At 53.3% G+C, this 15199-nt stretch overlaps 1 protein-coding gene across 1 annotated transcript in view; it reads left to right on the forward strand.

The window, feature by feature from the left end:
• GFPT2 (glutamine-fructose-6-phosphate transaminase 2) overlaps positions 1-15199 on the forward strand; it is a 42401-nt gene that overhangs the window by 896 nt on the left and 26306 nt on the right. Inside the window, exons 2-4 of the mRNA XM_008158664.3 lie at positions 13659-13766; positions 14522-14620; positions 15013-15138. Of these exons, the coding sequence (XP_008156886.2) occupies positions 13659-13766; positions 14522-14620; positions 15013-15138 (333 nt within the window). The remainder of the gene's footprint in view (positions 1-13658; positions 13767-14521; positions 14621-15012; positions 15139-15199) is intronic.

Here is a 15199-nt window from a genome sequence, read left to right on the forward strand (position 1 = left end):
TGGAACTTTTGAAGCCATGAAAGGCCTCTGTCTGTCTGACTTCGCAGAGGGCTGCGGGCGGGGTGTGCCCGCGGTGAGCGCTGGGCCCAAGTCTGTGCAGACCTTGTGTCTGAGGCCAGGCTCTCCTGAAAAAAGCGAAAAGGGAGCCACCAACCAGGGAGCAGGCAGCTGGCCTGGGGGTGCAGCCTTCCCCGGGCCAAGCAGGCATGGATTTCAACTCCTGAACCCTCAGTGAACACTGCTGGGTTCCCAGCGCCATGTGAAGGTGCGGGGCTGCCTGCAGGCAGTTCTGAGGAGGGAGACGAGGCAAAGGGGGCAGTTTTGTCCGAAGCCGACTGGGTTCTAAACCCATCAGCGCGGCATTCCAGGCCCATGGCCAGCGGGTGGCCTTCGAGCCAAACTAGTGCTCTGAGACCCTGGCACCGGGAGGGCCCAGCAGAGGCTTCCCTCCCTCCGCCGCCCTTCCACCCCCACGACAGCTAAGCCTTCCATCCGAACGCATACTTGCACCCACCTTTCTCCGGGTTTGCTTTCTGAGACTGGGCTGGGGGTGTCCTCGACCTTCTCCAACTCGCAAAAGCACCAGTTTTGTTCTGCTTTATGAAAGGACTACGCGTTTTGTCCCCTGGAGGAAGGATGAGCGGACAGTCCAAACTACCTGTGACCTCACATCAGGGCACTGCCTTCGCCACACCCCACCCTGCAGCCCTCAGGGAAGTCGGGGAGCTCCCGTGGAATTCCCGCGTGGGAAAGTTGTTCCCTTTTCCGGTAGCCAGGGAAAGCCTCCGCTGTGCTCAGGTGTCTGACATCTGTCTGACACCTGCCCAGCGCAGAGGACGCTCCCCGCTCAGTCACAGCAGCGTCTGGCTAGAATTGAAGATACTGGTCTGGTTTCTTTGGAGTATGGTCTGTGTGTGTAAGGCAAATGATACAGGTTTTCCTTTTACGGTTGTTTTGTAATGAATTCATTTTAGGTTTTCAAAAATATAGTCAGTTTTACAGGAGAACGTTAAAGAAATGTTTGTACATTTGGTATGAGAATGTGGCAGAAATTGCGAAGACGCACCTGGAATGAACTACTGACCCTCTTCATTTTACATTTGGGGAAACTGAGGCCCGGGGAGGTCTGTGCACACCCACGTCTGAGCAGGAGTTGTTTGAAGTCTTTTCTCTGGGCTGGCTGTGGCCCTGCTGAGCTCTGCCGCCTCGGGAGTCAGCAGGGATCCCTCCGCTGGCCTCTCTGTGTTAGGGGCTGATGACCTTGCTCAGACTGGCCCTGCTTCTCCCACAGAAAGCTGGACCCAGGACTGGTTGACCCCACGCAGTAAGCAGATGCTCAAAGTTTCAGTGCACGCTAAGCCTTCAGCTAGATGACACGTAGGTACTCATGGGTGGTTTTATTGACATCCGAGAGCTGCTGGCATTTGCTTACTTTCTGCCAATGGATAGGTTACTAATGGTATAGTCCCTCCCCACCTCCTTCCTTTCCCTCTGTCCTTCCTTCTTCACGCAGCCACGAGTGGCTGAGACCCCGTGTTTTCCCGGCCCTGGGGCCATGTGGGCATGACCCTCCCCTTGGATAAGGGGTCCGTAGTTGGGCAGTCCAGAGGCAGATCCCTGACCAGGGACCAGATAACTCCTGAGGTAAATGCCATCACAGAGGACAGGCCTCGGGCACAAGCTGCAGCCTGGCAGCCTCAGGCCAAACCAGCAGGCAGACATCTCTCTGTTTGGTGCATAGGATTTAAACTTTATTCTTTAAATTAGTTACCAATTTAGAAAATTGGGGAGATTGCACATAAGTAGGTGGAATTTTCGACTTCTCTTGAAAAAAATCCAGAGATGTGTAACCCTGAGTCCATATTTCTGAATAGTGCATAGTGTCCCCTAGGATGAGGGGTGCAAGCTCCCCAGTTTTCCCAGCCCCCACCCAGCTATTGGTGCCCATGTAGTCTGAGTTTCGGGGAGTACTGACTGGCCCAGGAAGAGAGGGGGTACCTGGGACAGTGCCACAAGGTCCTGGCCTCAAGTATGAGCTCTGCAGAGAGAAGGGGGTGAGAGGTATGCCAGGCTAAGGGCATAGCATACGCAAGGGCATGACAGCATGCAGCATGTACGCATGGGGCTCTTACTGCAAGGATTGCACTTCCTATCCACGAATTCTTAAATCTCGCCTCTCCTTCACTGCTGGGGGTGGTGGGGGAGGGGAGACTTGTTTATAGAGAATTGGAGGATTCTTAGTTTTTGCTAAAAGGTAAAGCCCTAACCTTGAATTCGTCTTTTGTCTTGGTTAATGTATTCGTTTCCTCTGGCTGCTGTAACAAATTACCACAAACTTGCTGGTTTCAAACAACATACATTTATTCTCTCACAGATCTGGACCCTAGAAGTTCAGAAATCAGTTTTACTGGGCCAAAGTCAAGCTCTCTGTAGGGCCCCACTTCCTCTGGAGGCCTTAGGGGAGAATCTGTTCCTCGCCTCTTCCGGCTCTGGTGGCTGCCAGCTTTCCTTGGCTTGTGGTTACTCACTCCAATCTCCGCCTCTGTGGTCACATCACCTCCTCCTCTTCCAGGAGAATCTCCCTCTTAGAAGGATACTGATGACTGCTTTAGGGTCCACTCAAATAATTCAGAATAATCTTCCATCTCAAGATACTTAACTTAATCACATAAATACCTTATTTATTATTTTTAAAAATATATTTTTATTGATTTCAGAGAGGAAGGGAGAGAGAGAAACATCAATGATGGAGAGAATCATTGATCGGCTGCCTCCTGCACGCCCCACACTGGGGATCAAGCCTGCAACCAGGGCATGTGCCCTGACCAGAAATCGAACCATGACCTTCTCGTTCATAGGTTGACGCTCAACCACTGAGCCACGCCAGTTGGACTAAATACCTTTTTTGATGAGAAATCAGGTGTCATCCTTATAGGAGCTCCTTTGTAGGTCCTATGGGCGTGGGCCTGTTTGGGTTCTTCTTGTTTGGGGTTCTCTGTGCCTCCTGCACTTGTGTGACTTTTTCCTCCTACTTGAATTGCTCCCAGGCAATCGTCCTCAGGTGTAGCGACAGTTTTTTCAACAGGGTGGGGCAGTTGCTTCTGCCTGGAGGCTAATTGTTACTTTTAATCTCTTAAGTGGCCAGGGCAAGGTGTTTTCCAATAGGGTGCTTAGACTATCTTCCCCCCAGACAAGGCAGATGTCTATGGGGGAAAGATGTCCTCCACTGCGTGAGGGAATGACTCAGCCCAGGAAATTTGGGGTGTCTGCCTTCTGAGCTCTATCCCCCGAGTCCCCAGTCCTGGCTTCTGCTCTCACAGCTCCAGTCCGCTGCACCCTCCCTTTGCCAGAGCACAAGGTAGGTGGCTCCACAGGGGGTTTAGTGTGTTGGCCCTTTAAGAGGGTGCCTGAATTTTCAACTGTTACTCCCTGGCAGACAGCACCCCACTTCTTTTCACAGCCAGATGTTATGTGGGTACCCTTCTCAGTTTTGGTGCTCTCTGCTTGGGGATTAGATCCCAGAGCTCTCAGTGGCACTCCTCCCCCCCTGCACCCTCTCCCCCAGCTGAGATATCTCTCCGGGACTTCAGTTGCTGTCTGTGGGCGCCCGGCCAGCCCTTTCGCGCTCTGCCCCTCCTACCAGTCTCCATGCGGTCTCCACCTTGGGTCCTGGGGTATCAGGGTTCTCTCCTGCGAGTTTTCCGTTGATATTCAGGAAGTTTTTTTGTATTTTAGTTGTAATTCCAGTTTGTTCCTGGGAGCTTGTCTGTGCAGCATCCACTTACTCTGCTGCCATTTTTAATCTCCCTGAGATTGTCTTGTCATCTTCAATGTCCCAAGATGGTTGCCTAAATACCTATCTTTTTAAAAATATATATATTTTATTGATTTTTTACAGAGAGGAAGGGAAAGAGATAGAGAGCCAGAAACATCGATGAGAGAGAAACATCCATCAGCTGCCTCCTGCACGCCCCCCACTGGGGATGTGCCCGCAGCCAAGGCACGTGCCCTTGACCGGAATCGAACCTGGGACCTTTCAGTCCGCAGGCTGACGCTCTATCCACTGAGCCACACCGGTTTCGGCCTAAATACCTATTTTAATATGAAGACTCCATAGAGAAATTCTAGCAGTTAGGACCCTGGTATTTTTGAAGCCGTTCATCATCCTGAGACAATTGGGTGCTTGCTTTCAGGTGCCTTCCCCAAGAGGAGCCCAGTGCGGCCAATCCCAGATGCCCAAGCTATGGCCACAGGATATTGCCCGCATCCCTCCCCACCCCACTCCACACACCCAAGTCCCCTGGGCCCAGCGCTCGCAGACTGGCCCGCCACAGTCAGAAAGTGGACCTAGGCATCGTTAACCCCCCGCCTTTCACTGGATGGTGTAACATGCCGTTTGACCAAATAGTTTTCAGTCCCTGTGTCATATGAACATGGCTCTCACTGCGTCTTGCCCTTCTTACAGGTACATACCCTTCCCACTCATCTCTTCCCGGCAAAAAGCAGGCATGGTTTTACTGCCTGGATGCCACAGGGGCCAGGACACCCACACCCGGTCTGCTTGCTTGCATAGCGGTCTTCAGGGGAGCGTGCACTTCTGGGCTCAGCTGCGGAAACAGCAGTCCAGGGAGATGACGTGACTCAGGGGAGAGCTCACCCGTGTGTCGCCAACTTCTTCCAGCTCCCAGGGCCCTGTCATGTTGGACACTCCATTCCTCCCTGTCACAGTTCAGTCTGTGGACAGATGTCTCAGGAGGACTGGGCTGGAGTTGATGGGGCACAGACACTGGAGTCAGTTCGAGTGGCTTGTTACCTCTTAAGCCATAGGAGCCTCAGGAGCCCAGAACTCAGTGATGGCAGCTAAATGCTTAACAACAATCCCTAGCTGGTGTGGCTCAGTGGATAGAGCGTCGGCCTGCAGACTGAAGGATCCCAGGTTGGATTCCAGTCAAGGGCACATACCCAGGTTGTGGACTTGATCCCCGGTAGGGGGCGTGCAGGAGTCAGCCAATTGATGATTCTCATTGATGTTTCTATCTCTCCCTCTCCCTTCCTTTCTGAAATCAATAAAAAAAAATCAATGAAAAATATTTAAATGCTTAACAACCAGCTCTCCAGTTTGCCAGTCTCTGGGGAAAATACTGTCGCCACGGCTAATTTCAGGTCCTCAGTGAGGCTCCTGAGCACGCAGTTGGGAAGAGAGGTGCACAGCTGGCTCTGGGGAGCAGTTCTAGCACCGCGCGAAAGATGGGACTCACGCGGCGGCCACCCTCTCCTCACCCCTAATCTCGCCATTCCTCCACTGGTCAGCCTTATTTATCAGGGGCTCCCCAAGTTCTGAGAAACCTTCTGGAAATTTTGCGATATAGCATTAGTAAACAGTGATTTTAAATTAAGGGGTTATTTTTATATTTAGTAAAATTCACTTATAAAGGGAGATTAACTTGAGGTTATAAACACTATTGGAGAAAATGCTGAAGATTAATCAGTGCAGAAACAGTTAAGCAATTTGGTCATCTGCCTCTTTCTCATTTTCAACAGAAGTATTTCTCTCACTGAAAATCAAGCCTGTGTTTTTTTTTTAAATAACCAAATGTTGGCAGTTTAAACAGGACTTCTCTTTTCTCTTTACAATGTAGAGTGTATGTTGCTTGCCCTGTGGTGCTGGTGAAATCCTAGCCTGACAAGGACACCAAGGGCTTTTTATTAAAAACAGAAATGCCTCGCCTTTGCTCACTGCAGGGAGCAGTCCCTGTTATCTCGGGGTTCCAGTGGGGGCGCAGCTATAACCCCTGTGGTCCCAAGGAGGCAGGAGGCGGTGCAAGGTTGTCCCCAGAGGGACCAACCCCCTCCTGACCTTGAGCCAGTGTCCGAGACACCCTCCCCCCCGCCCCCCGTGGGACCTTTGCTCTCCCCGCTTCGTGAAGAACGTGGCCTCCCCAGTCTATGTGAGTGAGGACTGGACATCCGGGGAGCCTACAGCCTCCCCTCAGCCCTTGCCATTGGCCCAGTGATCGCCCCTTCCTGGGAGCCTCACACTGAAGAGTAGACAGCCCCACCTCCCCCAGCATGCCACACACATATACACACTCTCACACTCACACACACAGATGTCTACTCGGGAATTTCTGGCCATGTCCTCTGTCTGGGCAACGACTAATCCAATTTGGGACTTAGAACATTATCTAAATGACTTGGCTCATGGACTAAAAAGCTTTGATCCTTCAATTCTGAGACGCATTGAATGGTGGTGGAAAGTGCGCCCTTTTTCTGGGGGGGTGGTGCCCGCCTTGCTGGGCGGTGACATACCTCCCACAATGGAACCCCTATTCTGTGTGTGGTCCAGGCTGGCCCTCCACCTGGGACTGTCCACTCTCATGCACAGTGGGGCAGTGCTTTATTAAAAGCTGATGCTCAGAGAGATGGAGAGTTTTTCCAAAACTACAGCCACAGAATGAGGATGCGGACCCCAGCCAGCCCATGGTGAACTTGACCTCTTCCCTCATCCTCCAGGCCCCAAACAACCTCTCCCCCCTGCAGCATCTTGAGCACTCCGGGGCTTGTAGAGAAGATTCCAGGTGTTCGGCACTTCTGGTTCTGGCCAGCGGTCCTTCTGGTGTGGTCATTGTCCTTATCTGTCACTTGGAGACTGAGGCGACGTCCTTGGGACACCAGGGGTCACAGTTCTGGGATGTCATGGGAGCCAGCCTCGCTGTGGTTGCTGGCCCAGTGGGGTGGGGGTGGGGTGGGGGGCTGGATGGGAAGAGAAAGGTGGAGTCAGAAGTGTCCCATGGCTGGTGAGGTGGGGGGTGGGGGGGTGGGCGGGAGGGTCTCCCAGGGGCCAGGGGAGGATATGTCATCGAGGCCTGAACCCGACCAGGAGAGTTCAGAGGTCTGTCCGTAGGAGGCGGGCGGGCACCTTCCCACAGGCCAGGTCTCCTCTGTGCCAGCTGTTCTCACCCCTTGGGGGAGGATTCTAAGACAGGTTTTAAAGACCGATTCTAAGACTGATTTGGGGCGACAGCAGTGGTGAGTACCCTGCAGTCTGACACACCTGGCTGTGAATGACTCGGGTCTTTGGCCTGAGAGCCACACATGCCATGTCTGCCCCTGGGAGCCACAGACTCTGCACGGGGCATTGTGAGGACCGGATGAGGTAAGGCTCTGGAGAACTGGCCTGTGGGAGCCGCCGTCAGTGCTGCGCCCCCGTCGGGTGTAGTTCTGGGGTTCTCGCAGGGACATTTAGAGTGGTCTCTCACTCTGGTGCTGGGGTCATCACACGTGGGGGCAGAGAGGGGGGTAGTTTGGGGACATAAGCCTTGTGCTTGGGGGTCTTGGGATGACCCCTGGACACTGGGGTCCCGAGCTCAGCACTACCCACCTCCCCGGCCTCTCTGTCTCATACTTACTCTGACGTTTCAGAGAGCAGCCTGCTGTGCACTGTTGAACGTGGCTGTCTTGGGCCCAACTCAAAGGCCACTTTCTCTAATCACCCTCCATCCATCCATCCATTCACTCATTTCTTCAACATATAGTTATAAAGCACCTACAATGTGCCAGGCTCTGGGCCGGGGGACGGGGATGCGGTGATGAATAAGACAGATAAACAGACAGATGTGTTCCATACCATGAAGGTTACAGTCCCCTGGGAAGACAGACAAAAGACAAGGAAGCAAGTGCTATGTAGGCGATTCATAAACAGGACCACGTGGCTTTTTATAAAGGGGGAGCGGGGAAGGCTTGCATTAGACCCAGTGGGTGGGTGACCAGTCAGCTAACACCTGCAGAAGGAGTTGGGGCCACCTGTGCACAGAGCCCACCCAGGAACTCTGCCCCTCCCGCCCCTCAGCCCCAGCCCCTTCGCCCGAAAATCCCTGGAGGGGAAAAGAGGTTCCTAAGCAGCATGCCCCCTCTCCACCCACCTGCCAGGCCCCCTCCACCTCTTAAATCCCAGCACAAGGGTGAGGCCTCCGTGGGCCAGAGAAAGGTTTTGAGGATGAATTACATCTTGACCAAGTTGCCGCTGGATCACCCATTTGGTTAAACCATCATTTCCCCAAGTAGAAGGCCAAGGAGAAACACTGGTAAAGGATTCTCTTTCCCCTGGTTTTAGTGTCTGGTCATTTCGGCAGGGGTTACGGGGATGCCCCCACGGGCCTGCAGGCGCGCCTCTCACTCCAGGAGGGAAGCTCCTAGCCTGCGCTTCTCAGGACGCTTACCGTGCGGTGCGGCAGCACCCACTGTCCTCGGGGCTTTGCACAGGCTCCCAGGGTGCTCAGCGACCTGCTGCAGGCCACACAGGAAGCAGGGGCAGCTGGCATTTGGAGACGGGATTTGGCGCAGGCTGCAGGTGTCAGTCGCTACCCTCTCGGCCTCTTGCTGTCCCAGACCCGGTGATAGCAAGGAGGCTGAGGGAGGAGGCTCCCAGGTGGGGACCCCGGATGGAAAGGTGGACTCAGACGGTGCTTTCTCCCGGGGTGTGGCTGTCCTCCTCCGGGTGAGGGGCTGGGCAGCCACCGGAAGCCAGCGAAGTGGGATTGGGCTGGATGGCCCTCCTGTAGCCAGCACTAACGCAGAGCGGCTTGTGCCCCCCCAGTATACACAGGCCCGTGTGTACAGGGAGCACACACGCAGCGGGAGGACGTTTCTGCCCTCCGTCCAGTGCCCTCCTTGGGGGCAGCCACTAGCCCTGCGTCTTGGGTGCCCTCCCAGAAGAACTGTCTGCATCTCCCGCAAACCCCCGCCCCCCACCTCTGCAAAATCCATGCGTGTTCTACAGTCCGCGTGTTCCCCCGACACTTCCTGGAGAGGCAGCTTGTTTTCCAGGAGAGCAGACGGCTGCCCCGGGTCCTGTGGAGGGCTGGGCTGCCTGCGCGTGGCTCCGCGTGGCCCTGCGTTGGCGCACTGGCACTTAACCTGGTCCCTGCCAGTCTCTGTGGAGACAGTCCTAGTCCACAAGAGCTCTGGTCAGCAGATGTACACCTTTAATGCTGAGGGATTGCCATTGCCTTCCCAGGAGGGTGCACGGATTTACCCTCCCATTTACTGTCCAGCCAATCTTTGGGAATCTCACAGGGAAAACATGGATTCTCATCTAGCTTTTTTCACGGAGGGAAGGGGCTCCAGCAGGGAATTCTGATGTGAATAGCACCGGGAAATCCCTGGGGAGGCAACTTTTTTTATGTCATTATTTTTAAAAACAGCAAAAGCGTGGTGTACATGCTGGCTTCTTGAGCCAGCGTGCAAGACACGCCCCCCCCCCCCCCCCCCCCCCCCCGTGGAACCTTAGCTCTCCCCGCTTCGTGAAGAAAGTGGCCTCCCCAGTCTATGTGAGTCTATGTGTCATCGCAGTCGAGTGCAGGGACAGCCAGGAGGCTGAGCTGCAAGGGGGAGAGGCTGTGCTTAGTTAAAGGACTTACTGAATAGATGTTGAAAATTAGATTTATGCCTCCTTGTGCCAAGATCTTGAAAACCAGTCCTCGGCAGGCCCCTCACCACGGTAATCTCCCCCACGGTGCCCTCCTGGCTGCAGGGCCTCCTGGCTGCAGGGCCTCCTGGCTGGGGGTGGACACAGCTGGTGACCCCGCCAACAAGGAGGCTGTAACTGTCCCAGCCCATGGTGGGGGCAGGGCGGCGGGCTGTGGCGGCAGCCCCACCCCACCCACCAAGGCGGCTGCTCTGGATCTGGGAGCCGAGCCCCTCCCCTGGAAGAACCTACGTCCCTGAGTTCAGAGCAGAGTTCGGCCAGAGGAGGGCATTGCCCGGAGGATTGGAGAGCCCTGCCTGAGCGCGCTGGTCAGAGCACCTCAGACTTAACTTTCCCGGGTTGGTGTGGGCCTTTGTGCATCTGCAGTGGTCAGCTTCCCTTCGTGAGGTGCAAGTGTAACTCCAGAACAGCGAAGATGCTTCGCTTAAAACCCTTCAGAAATGACCCGCGTTGCCCCCCAGTTCACGTGACCGCCTCCCAGAGCTGGGTGGGCTTTCCACGTGACTGGAATTTGATCGTGCCCCCACAGCAGACTTTCTGAATTTTTGAAGAAAAATGAACGTTATGAAAAGTTTCGCCTAAACATAGATTGTGCTGATAGCTGCACAACACTGTAAATACACTAATCACCATAGCCTTTTGCACTTTAAATAAGAAACCGGTATGGTACGTGACCTATATCCCAGTAACGCTGTTAGCATTTTTTAAATGTTTGCATTGAAAGGTAATTATCATTTCTTATAAGTGAGGCGACAGTGCATCCCACGCCCGCGTGCTCCGGTTGGAGTGGAGGAGGAGGGTGGGCTCTGAGCTGCTCGGCAGACACTTTGCTGGGGACTCGCCTGGGCTGCACACACAGCCCTTCCATTCAGCACCTCTCCCCCGACTCCAGGCACCAGGAGGCAAAAATAGCGACTGTCAACATCACCCTCGGCCATTTTTAACAGAAAACGCCTGTCACTGCTCAGAAAGCACAGAGTGCGGGCTGTTAAATATAAACCCTGTACCGTAAGATGCGTGTGAAGACAGCCCGAGCACAGTGCCGCACAGTGCACGGAATGCCAGGTAGTGTAGTGCTGTGGACTTTTGTGACCTATTTTTGACGGAGTGTGTCTAGATGGAATTTTAGCAAGTTAAATGTTCATGTGATTGGACCCCACATTTAATTGAAATTTAAATCATTCATTCAGATATACCATATTGAATTAAATTAACTTAACACCAGGGGATATTACAGGTGGTTTTGTGTATAATCGTGCTCAGCCCTCAGATATCCTCAGTCAGCTTATCCCTTCTGGGGTTCATGTTTGGCAAAACTTTCTGGTTTTATTGAGATATTAGTGATACAAAGTAGTATAAGGCTAAGGTGTACAGCATAATGATTTAGATAGGTAGATAGATAGATAGATAGATAGATAGATAGATAGATATAGGTATATATGATGGCACAGTAAGACTACTTAACATTCCTCACCTCACATAGGTAAGTTTTTTTCCTTAGTATGAGAACTTTTAAGACCTTCTCTTTGAGCAACTTGGGAATGTATAATGAAGTATTAACTACAGTTGCCATGCTGTACGTTACATCCCCAGAACTCACTTGTCTTATAACTGGAAGTTTGTACCTTTTGACCACGTTTCCCTAATTTCTCCATCTCCCACCCGACCCTGGCAGTCACCAATCCGATCTCTGTATCTGGAGTTTGGTTTTTATTAGATTCCACATATACGTGAAATCATAGAGCGTTTGTCTTTCTCTGTCTGACTTGTTTCGTTTAGCGTAACACTCTAGGCCCACCCATGTTGTCACAATTGGCAGGACTTCCTCCTGTTCGTGGCTGAATGATATTCCTTTGTAGATGTGTGCCATATTTTCTTTATCCATTCATTCGTCAGTGGGCACTTGTGTCTTGACTGTTGTAAATAATGCTGTAATATGGGTGCAGATATAGGGCAGGTTTTTAATCTTGGTCAGACTTTCCTGTCATCCAGAAAAATGTTAGAAAATAAAAGTAATAAAATAAAAAACTGTCAACCAGTGGTCGTTGTCACCAATTCAGTGCCAACAGGAATCCCCAATTTGGGGTGCAGGGGAGAAGGAAACTTCATTAGTGCATACAGCTCCACTGTGGTACGCACCGCCGTGGCACAGCAGCTCTGTGATGAAACACGGCTGCGACGTGGCCCTGGGGCAAGGCCGCCCTCGGGCAAGGCCCCTCTCAGGCCAGACAGCTCTGCTCTGCCTGCTTTGCTCCCCGCCGGCCTGGGCCAGTCTGAGAGCTTCAGCCAGGGAAACGCAGTCTCCAGCGGAAAGGGAAAGTGGGCTCTGGGAGCCAGCGGGGAACTGACTGAGTAGACAGAAGTCCCCATCCTGGTCCCTGATTGGTTCATCCTCGTGCAAATGCGGACTCCAAAGCCTTGCTGTTTGATTGACTCAGAAAGCACTGTCCTCACTGGTCAGAATGGAGCTGCTGACTGTGGTTGCAGAAGCTGACGGGGAGGCAGCTGCACAGCTCTGATTGGGCGGGGAGTTTCGGTCCTATGGGTGACATATGCTCCCAGGGTCACGGTGCAGGCAGGCAGTGGTGCAGGGCAAGCTTCTCTCTGAAGTGCAGCGTGCTTGAGAGGCCCCTGTTCGGAAAGGGCTGCTAGGCTCCGTTTCATTTATTTTCACTTTGATCCCAGTTAGCCGCCAGAAGCCCTTCTTGGTAGGCATCTTCTTTCCCAAAATTAAAATTGGGAAAAGGAACCTTTTAACTCTACGTATCCCCGAGGCAGCGGTGCTCAGTGCTGGGAGCATTTAACGTCCCGAAGTCGGGTCTCCTTGTCTCTGCTCCTGACTCTTGCCCAGTCACAGCCTCCCGGGTTCTGGGTGATAGCAGGTCTGACCTCTAAGGCTGCTGTGAGCTTTGATTGGCATCTGTGTGGGAATGCTTGGCCAGTGCCTGATCCATGGTGAGTTCTCAATAAGATGAGTTGCTATGAATATGCCTGAATATTTTCAGGATCCATACCATCGTTTCCCTGATTAGTACAGATTCAGGGTTGCTCTATTTCACATTTATTGAACAAGGACTGTCTGCTGAGATACAGTGATCATGTAAAGGTAGGAGTAGCAGCCTGCGTCCCTGTCAGGGGACCTAGTTGTCCCAGGACGGAAGACCACTGTGGTGGCCTTGTGGGTGGGAGAGCTGGGCCTTGACAAGCCTGCCCTGGGAGGTGGGGTGGGAGCTGAGCTGTGAGGAGGGAGGGAGGATGCGAGGACGGAAGGATGACTGGATGGGGCACTCACAGGGCAAGACAGAGAGAGGCCAAGCGTCTGTAGTCTCAAGCAGGGGAGTGGAGGGTTTGGAAAGAACCCGCATGACAACTGTTACTCCCTAGTTGGGAAAATACTATTTTGCAATCTGAATACAGAAAATAAAGCCAAACAAAATCTTCTTGGAGATAAGGATTCTCCAGGCACCGGGAGATGGTTTTACTCTTGCTGTTGAAAAATGATACTTATTGATCCAGGCAGCAGTGCTGAGTGGGAAGTGGGGCAGAGGTCACAGTGCCCGTTCTCACCGTATGACTTCCCAGGTGCCTTCTGTGCCAGTCAAGGAGTCCACGTAGGGGGGACTCCCAGATGCCCGTGGCTGGTTGGGTGGTTTGCTGATCTTGGCTGTTATAGGCGTTGCTGCAGTGAACGCCTCATCTCCTGCAAGTACGTCCCTGGGAAACTTCTCCAAGGCCAGGGGGTGTGAGGGTGTTCTCCTGCTGCCTGCATCTTTGTCACGGAGGAAGGGATGCCTACAACTCCGGTCAGAAGCAGGGGGGGAGCGTGGCTCTTCCTCTGCTCATCCTGGACGCCTCCGCAGTGCGGTCTGTCCGCATGCCCAGACCATGTTCTTTTCTTTTTTTAATATATTTTTATTGATTTCAGAGAGGAAGGGAGAGGGAGAGAGATAAACATCCATGATGAGAATCATTGATTGGCTGCCTCCTACAAGCCCCCTACTGGGGATCCAGCCTGCAACCCGGGCATGCGCCCTTGACCGGAATCAAACCCGGGACCCTTCAGTCTGCAGGCTGATGCTCTATCCACTGAGCCCAACCAGCTAGGGCCAGACCGTGTTCTAAACATGAACCGCGCGCGTGTTTAGTAACGTGCAGTGTCCCTCTTTCCCAGGAATCTTTGCCTACATGAACTACAGAGTCCCCCGCACCAGGAAGGAGATTTTCGAAACCCTCGTCAAGGGCCTGCAGCGGCTGGAGTACAGAGGCTACGACTCGGCAGGTAGGCCCTGCAGGCTTCTGTTTAAACGCTGTTTATTACACTTGAAAACTAGAAAAGTCGAAAGAGGAAACAAGGGTAAAAGAAATCTGCATGCAGAGTGCCCCCTTGGTATCTCTGTGTCCCCCCTCCAGTCATGTTGGGGGCCCAGGGGGAGGGGGGGAGTGCGTAGACATCTGTGGCCCCACCTATTCATGACGACAGGATTTTGTACTTTTATATTTTTCACTTATGTCAGCCTTTCCCGTCATCCTAACTTCCTCCTAACGGTCTAAGTGATGCACAGCCCTCCACTAGGCGGGCATCCCAGAGCTCACTCCTCCCCCGGCCTGGCTGGTGGACACTTGCTCTGTTCCCACTCTTACCTAAGCCGCCGCAGGAGAAAGGGAGAGCCAGATCCTCTTACATCCCTTTCCGTGCTGAGCAGAAGGCAAGTCTGGGGAAGACGGGGAGGGGGCACTGAGTAGAGGTACCATTGAAAGCAGCAGGGTGCAAAGCGCACAGCAAGGTGAATGCCCTTACGTGTGCCCGTGCCCTCGGTGGCGGTGTGGGCCCAGGCACTCACTCCCTGCAGGCTGTTAGGTGATGCCATAGGCACAGCCCCCTCTTTCCAAGTCAATCAGGCGACGCGGCAGGGGAGCGAGAACTAATAAATTGTGTAGCCCGCCCTGGGCCCCCCCCGCCCCACCGCGTGGTGCCTGTAACACAGCGTGCGAGACAAGCCTTAATCCGACACAGAAAACCGTGTTCACCTGCAGGTGTGGCGATCGATGGGAATAATAATGAAGACAAAGAAAGGCATATCCGCCTGGTCAAGAAAAGGGGAAAAGTCAAGGCTCTCGACGAAGAACTTTACAGTAAGTGGGGAACACGGCAGCCCGGCCAGGCAGTGCAGCGTGGGTCCTGGAAAACCTTTTATCCTAACGGCCTCTGAAACTAAAAGTGCTGACTTTCGTGTGCATGGGACGTGAAGAACTGTATTTTTAAATATTTGGCACATATGTATGTATTTTAATTTTTCCGGCAAGCGATATTGCTTTTCCACTTGTAGTAGTGATACAGAACTTTCTTTTTCAAGTTAGAGTGGAGCAGGACTAAGTAACCAACGGCAGGGGGAGGAGGCGCGAGTGCCCGAGCGGTCCCCGGCGGGGTGCGCTGACCGGTCTCCGTGTAGACGCCGCCTCGGCAGAGCGGTGCTGTGTCAATGCTTGCTTTGTAAGTGTGGCAACTGGATTTTTCTTTCACCTAGAGCAAGACAGCATGGACTTGGAGGTGGAGTTCGAAACCCACTTTGGCATTGCGCACACGCGCTGGGCCACCCACGGGGCTCCGAGTGCCGTCAACAGCCACCCGCAGCGGTCAGACAAGGGCAACGGTAGGTCCCGCGGCCTTGCTCCCCGTCTTGGGTTCTGCCAGGCCCTGACTGACAGGCTGAC

Source organism: Eptesicus fuscus, chromosome 6 (assembly GCF_027574615.1).
Source record: "Eptesicus fuscus isolate TK198812 chromosome 6, DD_ASM_mEF_20220401, whole genome shotgun sequence".
NCBI classification, from domain to species: domain Eukaryota; kingdom Metazoa; phylum Chordata; class Mammalia; order Chiroptera; family Vespertilionidae; genus Eptesicus; species Eptesicus fuscus.